The sequence below is a fragment of the Mustela nivalis genome (genome assembly GCF_964662115.1).
Source record: "Mustela nivalis genome assembly, contig: HAP1_SCAFFOLD_2166, whole genome shotgun sequence".
In the NCBI taxonomy this organism is placed as follows: Eukaryota; Metazoa; Chordata; class Mammalia; order Carnivora; family Mustelidae; genus Mustela; species Mustela nivalis.
In genome coordinates, this window is record NW_028134499.1 from 1 (window position 1) to 14,786 (window position 14,786).

At 56.7% G+C, this 14,786-nt stretch overlaps 1 protein-coding gene and 1 long non-coding RNA gene across 2 annotated transcripts; one reads left to right on the forward strand and one right to left on the reverse strand.

The window, feature by feature from the left end:
- The first annotated feature begins 291 nt into the window (after window positions 1–291).
- LOC309858307 lies at window positions 292–3,544 on the forward strand. The gene is made up of 2 exons (XR_014308143.1): window positions 292–888; window positions 3,236–3,544. It is a non-coding gene; the product is annotated as an uncharacterized lncRNA (long non-coding RNA).
- EEF2 (eukaryotic translation elongation factor 2) lies at window positions 3,319–12,555 on the reverse strand. Its single transcript, XM_082750983.1, has 15 exons — window positions 12,391–12,555; window positions 11,282–11,496; window positions 10,322–10,503; window positions 10,028–10,239; window positions 9,390–9,568; window positions 9,108–9,213; window positions 8,592–8,705; window positions 8,253–8,391; window positions 7,920–8,115; window positions 7,056–7,314; window positions 6,500–6,607; window positions 5,513–5,866; window positions 5,034–5,216; window positions 4,820–4,952; window positions 3,319–4,065 (listed from the first exon to the last, which is right to left on the reverse strand). The coding sequence occupies exons 1-15, from the start codon at window positions 12,391–12,393 to the stop codon at window positions 3,872–3,874; spliced, it is 2,577 nt and encodes an 858-aa protein (XP_082607109.1). The 5' UTR covers window positions 12,394–12,555; the 3' UTR covers window positions 3,319–3,871.
- Between the last annotated feature and the right edge of the window lie 2,231 nt (window positions 12,556–14,786).

The following is a 14,786-nucleotide window of genomic DNA, read 5'->3' on the forward strand; positions in this document are numbered from 1 at the left end:
CCCCTGGGAGGTGTGTCCCGCCTCCCATTGGTCTGCGCCCCCGCCGCTCGCGACGCCCCGCCCCCGACCTGCTCCGGGCCCAGCCCACTGACGTCCGGTCCTCCGAATGCGGATGACGTGTCGCCACTGGCCGGCAGGCTCGCCTTCTTGCCGCCGATTGGCTGGGACTGACGTCACTTAGGACGACACTGAAGAAGTCGGAAGACCGACTTCCGGCCCCTGGACGGCGCCGCGGCTCTCCGCCGGCCCGGGTCCTGGGTGCGCGGGGCGCGGTGCCGAGCTGCGGCGTCCGTCTTCCTGCCCTCCCTGAGCGCGAGCTACGGCCGCTCCGTGCGGTGGAGCGGGGACCAGTGTAGTCCCCGAACTGCAGTTTCCCCCTCTAAAATGTTACCCGCATTCCCAGTGCATCAGTAAAAATGCAGGTGAGGTCAGGTGTTGCCATGCGGGCTTGATTCCTCCGACTCGCGTCGTCTCGGGACACCGGCTCCAACAGCTGGTCAGTATGGCCAGACCAGCCCGCCGTCGCAGGGGAGCTGTGACCGTTCCTCCGGTTCTGCAGATGGGACGCTGAGACCCAGAGAGGTTAAGCAGCCCACCCCAAGTCACACAGCCAGTAAATGGCGCAGCCGAGGCTCATTCCCAGGAAGCCGCGAACCCGAAGCCAGTGCTGAACCACTGCAGATACCATCGGACGGCAGACCCGGCTTGACTTTCGCCACCTCCCCTGACCTCTCGCCGTTCTCCCGAGCTCACCTGCCTGCCTTCCGACTTCGAACATTGCACTCCCACCCAGGTGTTTGCGCGAGCTGTCCCTTCAGCCTGGAGACCGCCTTCCTCCGTTCTTGCTTCAGGGACGGCTGAACGGCTCCCCCCGGAGCCGTTGCACTGGTGGGTACATCTTACATTAGATGGCATCATCCCGTCTGACGTCGGTATGGAAAACTCGTCACAACTAACGAACCCACAGTGATGCACCAGCACGACCAAGTCCATTCTTCATTCTGATTTGTTCTCCCCAACACCCTTTTCCTGCCCCACAATTCCATCCAGAATCCCCTCTATTTAGTCCTTGTGGTCCTCTTGGTTGGTTCGCAGACTTTCCTTTTTTGATGACTTTGACAGTGTCAGGGAGGACTGGTCAAGTATTTTGTATAATGTCTCTCAACTGTTTATCTCTTTTTTTTTCCCCCATACACTGGGGTGATGGGTTTTAGGGAGGAAAGCCAAAGCCCTTCTCAAGACACCGTAACACAGGTCCAGACTATGAATATGACATTGTCGTTCACACTGACCTTGGTCCCCTGGTTCCAGGTAGGATCTGCTGTCAGGTTTCTCCGGAATACTTTTCCCTCCCCTTCCCATACGGCATTTTTTGGAAAAAGTCACTTGTGCATAGCCCATACTTAGGGAGTTGGAAAATCATTTTTCTTGGGGGGAAAAAAATCTGACAAACTAACATTAGACTTGGGTATATGGCATTTTCTCAGAAACAAATCCAATCTGTCACGTCAAGGAAAACAATTGACAGGATTTGTTGCCTATGGTAAATTTTAGCTTTTAAGGGGAAAAAAAAAGTTTAAATACTTCACTTCCTTGTTGAAATTGTTAACAAATGGGAGTTTTCAATGTTTTTTTTAATGAGATGTGTCACCATCTGAAAGAGCACCAAACTTGATATACCAGTATTTCCAAGGGACCAATGCAGGTTACAAAAAGGACGCCTTCAAAGTGCAAGAGGGGCCAAGGGAGTTCATTAAAAAGTTCATTAATATGGTCTCAGATCCCACCTTATAATTATTCTTTAAAAAAATTACTTGTCGAGGGGTGCCTGGGTGGCTCAGTGGGTTAAAGCCTCTGCCTTTGGCTCGGGTCATGAACCCAGGGTCCTGGGATGGAGCCCCACATCTGGATCTCTGCTTAGCAGGGAATCTGCTTCCCTCTCTCTCTCTCTGCCTACTTGTGATCTGTCAAATAAATAAATCTTAAAAAAAAAAAAAATTGGGGCGCCTGGGCTGCTCAGAGGGTTAATCCTCTGCCTTCGGCTCTGGTCATGATCTCAGGGTCTTGGGATCAGGCTCTCTGCTCAGCGGGGAGCCTGCTTCCTCCTCTCTCTCTGCCTCTCTGCCTGCGAGCTCTGTCAAATAAAACCTTAAAAAAAAAAAATTAAAAATTAACTTGTCGAGTTTTGGTGTTCTATCAAACACAGCAGGTACATGAATCTGGCTATCTCATTAAGACTGACATTTCGGAGATTTACAAAAAGCCTACTATTCTAATTTTTGTTGCACTTTTCTTCATAAAGATGTTAACGCATAGGGCGCCTGGGTGGCTCAGTCGGTTAAGTGCCTGCCTTCAGCTCTGGTCATGACCTCAGGGTCCTGACCCCCACATTGGGTTCCTTCCACCCTGTGGGGAGCCTGATTCTCCCTCTCTGCCTGCTACTCCCCTTGCTTGTACTGCCAAGTAAGTTCAAAAAATTCTTTAAAAAAATGTTAACACATAATGGGTTTACCATTAAAACATTTTTAAATCTCTCAATTTTATTTTCTAAACATGGCAAATATCAGTAGATAAAACCCATTTAAACAAAAAGGGTCTTTCTGGGGTCCTTGATGATTAAGAATGTACCAGTGTCCAGAGACTAAAAAAGGGGATTATTGGCCTGGAGAGACGAGGCTAACACAATCGGTCAGAGTAAACAAATTATGTGTGGAGCACGACGCACACGGGTACTTGTAACACACTGCCGCTGGGGGTAGGCACAGACTGACGTCATCAGGACAGCCCTGACCAATGGTACCTTTTGAATTTTACAACTGAAAATGCAGAGTTGCTGTTACAAGCCGAATTCCCCCAAAGAACTATGAATTCAGAATTGAAAACAGAATAGTTCCAGGTGGCTTTCCTCTGTGGTTTTCCCTCACTGCGGAGCGAAGTCCGCAAGAGCAGACTGGGCGGAACGGTCCAGCCGGCAGCGCTCACAGGGCGGCCCCAGCAGACCGGAAGCGCACGCACGCAGGAGCTTACACACGCGGTCCCTGGCTGCAGAGAGCTCGCTTCGAGCATTGAGCAGCCCCACAGCCCAGTGGCCACCACTCTGCAGAGTCTGGCTAAGAGGCCCCCCGTCACACCGGGTGGCCCCCTGGGCCGGAAGGGCAGACTGAGGACGGGCCTCCGTACTTGGGCCTGGCATCCGAGGATACTTCAAGATTGAATTAAACCTTTTGCATTTCAGTATCACCAACAGTGGGGACACTGGCCCAGGGGGCCCACTGCAGCCTGACCGGACCAAGGACGAAGTCACATGGACACACACAGTCACCACTGTATCAAATTTATTATTCCAATGGCACGAATACAGCCAGAGGTGCTCACGGTGACACCGCACCAAGTTTCCTGCCTTCTAGCTTCTGTCCAAAGAGAAAGGTCTACCCACCTGTTCCTTCCCCCTTTCTTTGGGAAAATCCACTACGGGCCATTTACCCAAATAAACCTCTTAATGCGTTTTTTTGTGTGTGTGTTGGTTCTTTGTTTTTTTTTTTTTGGACATTTAAGTTTCTGAAATGGAAAAAGAAGTGTTGAATGTCCCACCCCGCCTCCCCCACCCACACCGGCCAAGTCAGTCCCTGCTGCCAGGGCATTTCTGCTGCCTCTGAAATCTCGAAATAAATATCTAGAGGAACGGCATCAAGCGTTCGCGCTGAGTGATGGCACTGGGTGGGCCCCAGAACCTGTCAGGTGGAGCGGCCCCGTCTGGACAGTCTCGAGGTGTCATGGAGAATGCGAGGGCTTGTTGCTGTGGTCGGTCGTCAGCCGGTGCAGGGGCTGTGCTGAGTCCCACCCGGGGTGGTGGGCTGCAGGGAAGGGCTGCCTACAATTTGTCCAGGAAGTTGTCCAGGGCCGGGATGCCTTCCTTCAGGCCTTTGCGCTTGCGTGTTTCGGCCACCACCTGGCTGGGGCGGCTGGTGTTGTCGAAGGGATCCCCAGGAAGGATCTGCCAGTGGTCAAAAACGCACTGGGGGAAGGCCTGGCCGCCAGTGTTGGACCTCAGGTCAGCAGTGAAGCCTGTGGGGAGGCACAGGGCTCATGAGCCAGATCAGGAGACTGTCCCTACCACCACCACGGCCAAGTCCGGAGAAGGTGGGGACGACGCAGGCACACAGATCAGAGTTCTTTGTCAACCCAGACTGGGTCACACATTAAACCTAACTCTGGGGCACCTGGGTGGCTCAGCGGGTTAAGCCTCTGCCTTCGGCTCAGGTCATGATCTTAGAGTCCTGGGAGAGAGCCCCGCATTGGGCTCTCTACTCAGCGGGGAGCCCGGTTTGCCGCCTGCCTCTCTGCCTACTTGTGATCTCTATCAAATAAATAAATAAAATCTTTAAATAAAAAAAAAAACTCTGTAGCTCACCCAAGCTTTGTTCATCTGTAAGGCCATGCTGGCCATTCTTGGGCTCACCCACAGTATAAACCTGGGCTACAAACCCAACTGCTCTGCTGGCCATGACCTTAATGTTTCGCCAAGTTACGCGTCCAAAGGTTTTCTTCCCCTGCAGAGTCACCATCTCAGGGATTTGCATGCAAGGCGGACCAATTCGTCCACGACCATGCGGCCCCCACTGCCCAGCTGCGTGGGTCCAAGCCAGCACTTTGCAGATTCCACCCATGGCTCTCATTAAACCAGCTCCAGGCCTTGCTAGAGCAGAAGTCCAGACGTATCCTGGACCAGGTTTAACTGCCTGTCAGACTACAGCTCTGTCCTGGGGCCCACAAGCCACAAGCAGCAGGTGTCTGAGGGGGGCCCCGAGCCCCCACTTACCGAAGGACTCATTGACGGGCAGATAGGCCTTCACAACAAACATGGGGGTGCCAGCCACCTGGGACTCCTCAAAGACATGACCCCGCTTCCTGTTCAGGACACCGTAGATGCCACCAACCACTTGTTCCGGACACTGTGAGGCAAGAACGAGTATTATATGCAGCTATTAAACAAAACAGGACCTAGAAAAATTAAGAGAGCCCGAACTCCATACCTGAATCTCCACCAGGTAGATGGGCTCCATAAGCCGGGGCTGGGCAGTCAGCACGCTGGCGTAGAGGCAGCGGCGGGCAGTGGGGATGATCTGGCCACCCCCGCGGTGGATGGCGTCCGCGTGCAGGGTCACATCATGGACATCGAAGCGCACACCACGCATGTTCTCCTCGCACAGAGCCCCCTGCAGCAGGAGCCAAGACCACCATCAAGTTCCTGCAACTACTGTAGCCCTGCCTTCCAGGACCGGTCCCAGCGCTACACCAATGCCTCCAGGTCTCCACCCGGATGGACCTGCAGTGTCTCCTGCCCACCTCCACCGCCCTAGGATCCCCTTCCCAGAAACCAAGTCCACTGCCTCGCTCTGCCAAGGACAGATGACCCCAAGATTCCCCCAAAAGACTGCGAGCCTCCCCGGCTCTTCTGAGAACCCATAGCCAACTGTCCCATCCTCCACTGGACACCCACGCAGCCCCTCACCTCTTTGGTGGCCCACTGGAAGCCAGCCACCACGCTGTCCTTGATCTCGTTGAGGTACTGCACCCCCTTGGTGATGTCAGTGAGGACGTTGGGGCCGGTGCCGTCGGGCCCAAAGCACCAGATCTTACGGGCTTCAGCCACATCCCACTCATACTTCTCAGCCAGATAGCGGGCCCGCTGCTTGAGTTCCTGGCGGGCAGACACTTCGCCCTTGTCAATGTCCTCAGCCAGGCCATCAGGGAAGGGTCGTGCCTTCATGTACAGCCGGTTGTGCTTGTTGGGGGACTTTGACAGGCAGAGCACATTTGACTCCTCACTGACGGTCTCGCGGTAGGAGACTACGGGGTCCGATTTCTGCAAAGTAAGTGTGCAAGTCAGGCCTGGCAGGGACCTCCCAGGAAAACACAGGGTCCTGATCAGAACGCACAGGCGGGGCATCATCTACAAATGACAAACCCAACTCCTTGCAAAAGCAGGTAAGAGGGGTGCCTGGGTGGCTCAGTGGGTTAAGCCACTGCCTTCAGCTCAGGTCATGATCTCAGGGTCCTGGGATCGAGCCCCACGTTGGGCTCTCTGCCCAGCGGGGAGTCTGAGTCCCCCCCCCTCTCTGCCTGCTTGTGATCTCTCTCTGTCAAATAAATAAATAAAAACCTTTAAAATAAATAAGTAAAAAAAATATTTAAAAAAAAAAAAAAGCAGGTAAGAACAGGGCAGCCAACAGACCTAAAGATGGCTACGGAAACCTAAACTTATGTTAACTTTAGAAACTTGCCTTGCCAGTTTTTATCACCTGGAAAGCAACAAATCCTTCATGATGCAACCTCAAAGATTCTGAAAACCAAAGTGAACTGTTCCTCAATTATATGTTTTATCTGAAGAAACACATCAAGGAAGGAGAAAAAACCTTGACTATGCCACCTCTGCATGCCCGGCTCTATACTGGGGAGGGCAGGCCTCCCACCACCTGAGCCCAGACCCAGGCCTCACCTTGATGGGAATGCAAGCGTGGTCCTCCTCCAGGTCCTTCAGACAGATCTCCAGGTGCAGCTCCCCAGCCCCCGCGATGATGTGCTCCCCGGACTCCTCAATGATGCACTGCAACGGGCCCATGAGTTAGCCCCCAGGCCCTGACCCCAGGACACTCGGCGACCCCGGGAAGTTTTAGGAAATGGGTGGAAAGCAGGCTCCAGGCTTCCCTACTGTTGGGAGAATGCAGACTTCCTCGAAACAGGGATTTCTGGTAACTCAGGGGTCACGCAAAATAGCAAGAGCTCTCACAGGTGTGTGTGGTGCTGGTTTTCTTAGCATTACATCCCAGAGCAACCCGCTCTACAGAGAGCCCGCAAGAATCGAACTATGAAAGAAAAGTTGAGGATTCCCGGGCAAGAAACCCCTGTTGTCGCACAGCTGCTCTGCCAAGAGACATGCCCACCACACACCCGGCTTTCGAGTATCTGACTCCCCCTAACTGTCCGAGAGGCTGCCGTAGGCCCCCCGGTAAGCGCTCCTACAGGCAGCCTTCCCTGGGCCCGCACACACCCACCTGCACCATGGGGTCGGACTTGGCCAGCCGCTTCAGACCCTCCACGAGCTTGGGAAGGTCGGCCGGGTTCTTGGCCTCCACAGCCACGCGGACGACTGGGCTCACGCTGAACTTCATCACCCGCATGTTGTGCGCGTGCTCGAACGTGGTGATGGTGCCGGTCTTCACCAGGAACTGGTCCACGCCCACCAGCCCCACAATGTTCCCACAAGGCACATCTTCAATGGGCTCCACGTAACGGCCCATCATCAGGATTGTCCTGGGGGGGACGAGACAAGCACCCATACACCAGAGATCCCCACAAAGGGCCAAACATGGCCTCCCTCGCTTCTGGAGCCTGTGGCCATCCCCGACCACCTGAAATAGCAGTGTGGACCCAGCCTCCGAGCCTCAGGCCCTGGCTTCACCTTGCAGCCCAGGCTCCCATGACAAGGAGTCCCAGTCCTTGCACACCGAAGCAGAAAGCTACCTGCCAGATTCCCACCTCCCCTATGGAGCCCCACACCCAATTCAAGGCTGACAGAATGTCATGAGAACCTGACAGCTGTCGGAAGTCAAGGCCCCAGGGAACTAGAGGTCGGTCTTTCCCCCACCCCCACCCGGACTCGGGACTGGCACCAGCAGACAGAGCCTCTGGAGTCAGGCAACCAAGCCGCTGCTAGCACCTCGAGCTTAGGGACATGTGTCCAAACCCAAACTAGGGCTCCAACCCCTGCTTCTGGGGGTGCGTCATCCAGAGTTCACCTGAGTTCCTCCCTGCTGTCTGGGCCCCTCTACACGCTGCCCCCCTCCCTGTGGGGGGAGCTCGGGACTGGTGTGGGACAAAGACCAGCCCGGCACACCCAGGAGCCCCGAGCACCTCACCTCTGGATAGGTTTCAGGTACAGGTCCTCCTTCTTCCCAGGGGTGTAGTTGGGCCCCATGATCCTGACCTTCAAGCCAGTGGACACCAGCCCCGAGAACACACGACCGAAGGCATAGAAGCGACCTTTGTCGGAGGTCGGCACCATTTTGGAAATGTACATCATGAGAGGACCTTTGGGATCACAGCTTTTAATGCCTGAGAAGAAAGAAATCCCCAAAGGGAACTGTGTGACTCCCTCACAGCTGGGCAGCGAGCATCGCCTTCCGGCCACCGCTGCAGACTGCTCTTAGGACCAGCGCTCTGTAGCCAGGGTGCAGATGAACCCCACATACCCATGGCTGCCTCGTCGTCTGGGGGCCCCTCGTACAAGAGCTCACAGCGGTACTTCTGGGCCGTCACGGGGGAAGGCAGGTGGATGGTGATCATCTGCAGCAAAGCGTCCCCAGCGGGAAGCCAGCGGCGCATCACAGCCTGCAGCAGGAAACGCAAAACTCAGGCAAGGCCCATAGCCTTCAGAATCCCAGCCTGCTCCTGCTGGACAGGCCAGCACCGCAGGTCTCTTGACCGCCCGGCTGGAGATGGGGCTGGGGCTGGTGGAGCCTCGACAGCCAGTCACTGAGGCACCAGAGGGCAGGGCCAGCAGCATCCCCAAGCGGCCCACCCACACTCACCTTCAGAAGCGGTTTGCCTTCTTTGTCTTTGTCTTCACTGTCCAGCTTGATGTCCAGCTTTTCAATCAGCTTTGCTGTCTCCTCTTTCTTGAAATTCATGATCGCATCAAATACCTGATGAGTCACACAAACAGCACAGTGGGTTTGGGAACAAAACGGAAACCTGTGGCTGCCTCCTGCCCAGCAACCCTAACAAAGCCACGGGCAAAGCGAGGACAGTGCTCCACAAGTCTGTAACAGCACAGCTCTCAGGGAGCCAGATAAGCTGGGAGAAACAAGACAGATCTCAGGACAGGAGTCTGTCCTAACCCCTAAACCACAAAGGTGCCCGGGATTTACAAACGCTGAACACCTGCAAAGCCCTGGGAGGCTGAACCCACCTCACCCTCCCCCCAACACCCACTTTTCAACCCAGCTCTGCCCAGCCACAAGAGGTAGGAACAGATCCGGGAGCCACCAGGACCAAGGACAGAGAGCCCAGGCGGAGGCCCATCCGCAAGAAACTCGTTAGCTCACCTTGAAAATAGGGTCTAAGATGAGCTGACAGAACGTCCGTGGGAGCTTCTTCCCATCGGGGCTGGTGGCCGACTTGCTGAATTTGCCATTGGCGGGATCAAAATACCTGGCGAGGAAGAATCCACCAAGTCAACGACAGCAGGCTGTGGGGAGACCCAGGCGGGCAGGAGGCGCCTACAGACCGCTCCTGCTCCCCAGCCACATCGCCACCACTGGCCCCGAATCCCTGCTGAGGTTCGGCAGCACCAGGGAGCGGCCCTCCACCTCCCCTGCAGTGCTCACCGGTCACCCCACAGCTTCTTCATCATGTCCTCCACTTTCTTGGCCCGCTCAGCAGGCCCCAGCTGGCCCTCGCCCTTGGCAGCAAATTTGGCCACATACATCTCTGCAAACTGCTTCAAGGTAAAAGCCCAGCCGTGGAGCCCAGACCCAAAGCCGACAGTCCCAAGTACAGGGTCGATCTGCAAGGGCGAGAAAATGCTATGAGCGGAAACAGCTGCACAAAAAGCACAAAGCCCCTGGGTACTGTGGGCCTCAGACATCCGATTTCTTCAAGAGCCATCAGGTCAAAGTGAAGAAATTTCAGTCATCATTTTTAAGGCCCAACTCTGCTCCATGCCCTCTGGCGGCAGGGTGTGCGAGCAGGGACCGTCAACAGGTGGGACCGCCCACCAGCCCGCAGCCCCTCAACAGTGCAGTTCAGACCCGCTTAAAAACAGCCCAAGCTCCGTGGTAAACCTGCCTGCGCAACCAACCACCCGGAGTCCCCAGGAGAGCCTCGACTCACGCCCTCTGGCCCAGAGAGGTCCCAGCCCTTCCAGTGTGGCCAAGAACTAAGACCCCTCCAAGGGAGACGGACAAACAGGGGGGCAAACAGCAAGCCCGCCGAGACCCTCAACCGCAAAAGGCAAATGACCTACCATGATGTTGCCCATGGGTCCGCTCTCGCCCTCCCCGTAGGTGGAAATGATGACGTTGACGTTCTCCACGATGCGCTGGAAGGTCTGGTAGAGCTCCTCGGGCTCCAGCTGCAGCTCCAGCAGAGCCCGGTCCATCTTGTTCATCATCAGCACGGGCTTGATGCGCTCGGCGATGGCCTGCCGCAGCACCGTCTCCGTCTGCACGCACACACCTGGGAACGGGCGTCTCCATCAGTGGGGGCAGGGGGAGGGGGGCAGCATCCCAAACCACACATGCAGGGACCTACCGCTTACCAGACACACAGTCCACCACCACCAAGGCACCGTCGGTGACACGGAGGGCGGCAGTCACCTCCGAGGAGAAGTCCACATGCCCAGGGGAATCGATGAGGTTGATGAGAAAGCCGGAGCCGTCCTTGCTCTGCTTGATAAAGTTCAAGTCGTTCTCCGAGAGCTCATAGAAGAGGGAGATAGCCCTGAGGAGATTGGGGCATGTTGGGTGGATAGAAGCCACATCTCCACTGCCCTCCCTGGACACGGGAGTACACCCAGACCTGCCCTGGGAGTCGGCACGCCTTTTTCCTACCTCTCAGTGAGGTGCTGGGTCCTCCCGTTGCTGATCACTCCGCCCTACGGATGGGATCTGACTTCCCAAGCAGAGAAGCCAACCCACCCGAGAGGCTCTGCCCTCAGCCCCACAGTCCCACCTCCCTGCCATGAGTACCAGCTGCAAATGCCCACCTGCCCAGCCCCTCGTCCTGGTTCCTCTCAGGCCCAACACACCTGACCCCAAATACTGACCAGGTGACAAAACAAGGCCTGAAACCTGTGGACAACCTTCCATGCTTCCCCCGGCCCCCACTGACGCCAGCCTCGGAACCACCCGGAGAATCTCCCCAACTGCCAACTGAGAGCAACGGCCGCTCAGTCCCTGCTCCAGGTGCTCCCTTTGCCAACACCTAAGACCAAAGATGGTCACTGAGGGAACACACAGGGCAGGAAGATACGAAGTGGCTCGCTGTCAGTGGCACCAGCCCAGACTTCTCCTGACGGTGCCAAGAGCCCCGCAGTCCTGAAACCGGGAGGCCACCCGGCTAAGCCCCTTCCTCTCCGAAGGGCCCCAAGCCCCAACACCAAGCCTCCTGGGCCTCGCTGGCTGCACTTCCCCTGGCGGGACTGCTCGGCCTCCTCCCTCCCTGCCGCGGACTCCCCACGGCTCCGACCCGGCCGGCCCCGGGGCAGCGGCGTGCTCACGTGGATTTGATGGTGATGCAGCGCTCCTGCTCGTCCTTCCGCGTGTCGGTGAAGCGGGTCTCCCCAGCGCGGGCGGAGGCGATGATGCCGGCCTTGCACACCAGCGAGTCCGTCAGCGTGGACTTGCCGTGGTCCACGTGGGCGATGACGGACATGTTGCGGATGTTGGCCTTCTTGTCCATGATGGCCCGGATCTGGTCTACCGTGAAGTTCACCTGGGCGGGGGAGGGGGAGCTCAAGCCAGCCCCGCGGCCGTGGGACCGGGGTCTGGGACTCCCCCGGTGGGGGCCGCTGGGCGTCTGCACACCCCGTCTGCTGGCTGACACCCCCGTGAAGGTGTCGCTCGCCCGACTCCAGGAGACCGCGGCCGGGCCTCCCGCACCGACACCAGGTCCCTGCAGGACAGCGGCGCCGAGGGCTGCGGCAACCCCCTGGCCACCGCCGGACCGAGGACGCCCCGAAACCCCATCCCCGCGGCCGCTCCCCACCCCCCAGCGAAGGTCCTCCGTGCAGTCCAAGGTCACCCCTCCAGCTGGGGCCACACGGCGCCGCGGGCGGGCGGGGGGCTGGCGCGGTCCCCGCGGTCGCCCGCCCCGGCCTGCGGCCCCGCTGTCAGCCGCGCGGAGGGGGCCGCGCAGGGAGGGCGGCAAGCGGCCCCGACGGCCCCGCGCCGGCGCGGCAAACCCGCCTCCACCCTGCCACCTCCCTGCCCCCGGCGGCCCCGGCAGAAAGCCGAGCCCTGCTCGCGACCCGCGGGTTACATAAGGCGGCTCGCCCTCGCCCCGCTCCCCGCACAGCGCCCGCCATGACGACGTCTGCCACATCAGCACAAGCTCCCCCTGCCCCGCCACGGCCCCAGCTCCGGCCCCAGCTCCGGCCCGGGGTCCCGCGAGGGGCCGGCGCCCCCGGAAGTGGGGAAGGGGCTCGGCGAACGGCACGACGCGCAGACATGGCGGCGGCCGCTTCCTCCCCACCCCCCCCCCCCGGGCCCGCCGGCGCCGCCATGTCTCTTCCATGTCCGGGCGGCCCCAGCGCTCCAGACCCGCGAGCACCGGTCCCGGGGGGACCCCGCCGCCCTCCCAGGCCTCCAGCCGGACGCCGCTGCTCACCATGGTGGCGGATGGCGGTGGATTCTCCCAGGCAGATCCGAGCGAGGCGAGTCGCGCCGAGGATGGCGGCGACGACGGCGGAAGAGAACGTTGACGTCAACACCTGACCTTTTATAGGCAGAAGCCGGTTGGGCGGGTCATCTGCCCGCGCTGCGGGGGCGGGGCGACAAGGAACGCCCGACGCAGGCGCAAGGAAGGGCTCCTCCGGTTAACCCTTCCGGCGACGGTGCGGCGGTGGGATTTCCCGGGGGCGGTGGTCGACCCAGAGCTGGGGGCAGGCCTCCGGAATGCAGTACTGAGGAGCCTTGGGCGAAAAGCGCCGCTTTAGCTGAGAATATTAACCGTGGCGGCTATCGCAGCTTGCGCAATGCCGAGCACGTCTGCTAAAAGCACTTTACAGTGTGAAAAGGGTCTGCGGATTGCACGCCAGCCAATTTTCTGGTTTGCTATTATGTAAGATGAAACCACCGAGAAAGGTGGAGCGAGAATCCTCGAGACCTCTCTGCACTATTTTTGTAACTGTCTGCCATATAATTATTTCAGAATAAAAACCTTTTTTAAAAGCAGGTATTAATCATTTATCCCAGAAAGACAGATGGGCCAGCCACTGCACCAGGAATCCTGTAAGCGTCGTCGCTGTGACAACCCACAGAACGCCTGACCATCTCTCCCGCTTCACCTGTGCTTACACCAGGTCCTTGGATTTCTCGTGCCTCAGTTTCTTCATCTGTAAAATGGGGTCATCGGTGCTACCTTACGGCGGGAGGGTGAGATGACAGACATTCAAAGGGATAAGCTCTGCGCCTGACACAGCGCTGAGTACACACCAGCTATTTTAATTAGCTATCTCTGCTCTTAATACAACATTTATTTCAGAGACGCGGTTTGCCATGTCTCAGGCACCAGGCTCAGCGCTTTCCAGGTGCAACCTCATTTTCTATTTCATTTCCTCCCTAACCAAAGGTTCACAAGTCTATTTTGCATTTGTGTCCTAATCTGACCCTAACAAACTATTGTATCTCAGTTCTTTGGCTCGAGGGAGCAAATTTGACATTCCATTCAGCATCTTTATTCTTTATAATGAGCCAAGTTCAATGCTGGGTACACAGTGACTTGTAGAAAGACTTTCTTGTATCATCCACGAATGATATTCTTATTAGCACACAAACAAACAAAAAATCACCCCTAAGATAAATCTTCCCCTACACTCACGCTGTCAAAAAGAGAGGGACTGCACTGCTTCCCTCCCTCCTTCCCCACCTCCGGGAGAAGGGAAGATGTGCGTCCTCAGAAAACAACACACTTTGGAATCTGAACTCAAAGCCTGTGCACCCCTCCTTGCACATTTGGTGTTGTAAAGCACTGTCCAGCCCTGACAGCCTTTACACTGGGGGTTAATTCGGAGGCTCTAAGCACCAGCATCTGTGTCATGACACATCTAATGTTAATCTTTACAAGGCAAATATATGTGCCATTTGAAGCACACGGGGGGGTTTTGTGTGTGTGTGTGTTTTTAAGATTTTATTTATTTATTTGACAGAGAGAGAGAGAGAGAGAGCACAAGCAAGGGGAGCAGCAGAGAGAGAGGGAGAGGGAGAAGCAGTCTCCTCCCTGGCCACAGGGCTCAATCCCCAGACCCTGGACCATGACCTGAGCTGAAGGCAGACACTAAACTGACTGAGCCACCCAGGTGCCCTCGAAGGACACATTTTCAGTGTACACTTTCCTATTCTCAATAAATTTTAATCTTTAAATGGATTGACGACCTACTGCGCGCTGGGCTCACAGCGCTTCCTTGCAAATTGGGGCATTTCATTGTCGAAAAGCAAAGGTTTTCATTAAAAGGGGGGTCAATTCGCTCTCAAGTGAATGAAATGCTTAAGACGAAAATTCAATTTAGTATAACTTAAACGAGCGGGGTTGACTTTTAAAGAATAATGAGATTAAAGTCCTTCCGTCCACAGCGACCCTTCACGGAGAGGTTTTCTGTCCCACAGCTGCAGAGAGGGGACCAGGCGTTGGCGGGCTACCTGTCCCCATCGCTATTCCCAGACCCACATTCAGCAGAAGCCTGGGGAAGGAATTGGGCTTCAGCAGACAGCGAAAGCATCCACCGCCAGGTTCAGGGTCTGCAATAATAAATACAAGCCGAGGTAAAGGGTGGGGAAGAACCATGAGAAAAAAAATCACCTCTGCAGGGTGGCTCAGCTGCGCATGCGCGGGCCAAGAGGTTGGCGCGTCCAGGAGGCGACGTCAGCGGCCCCTGCTGACCAGGGGCCGCCATTGCACGCTCCTCGGATCTGCCTTTTGATGCGCTTTGAGTGCTTACGGGATGTCGGCCACCGCCCTTTCTATCAATTAATTAACTTAATCCTCCTTCCACCCTGGGCTTTGGC

Coding starts and splice junctions, on each gene's coding strand:
- EEF2 (XM_082750983.1), bottom strand. Junction 5,867..6,499: donor ACGCTTGCATTCCCATCAAG/GTGAGGCCTGGG, acceptor CTTACTTTGCAG/AAATCGGACCCCGTAGTCTC. Junction 4,066..4,819: donor GCCCGTCAATGAGTCCTTCG/GTAAGTGGGGGC, acceptor GCCTCCCCACAG/GCTTCACTGCTGACCTGAGG.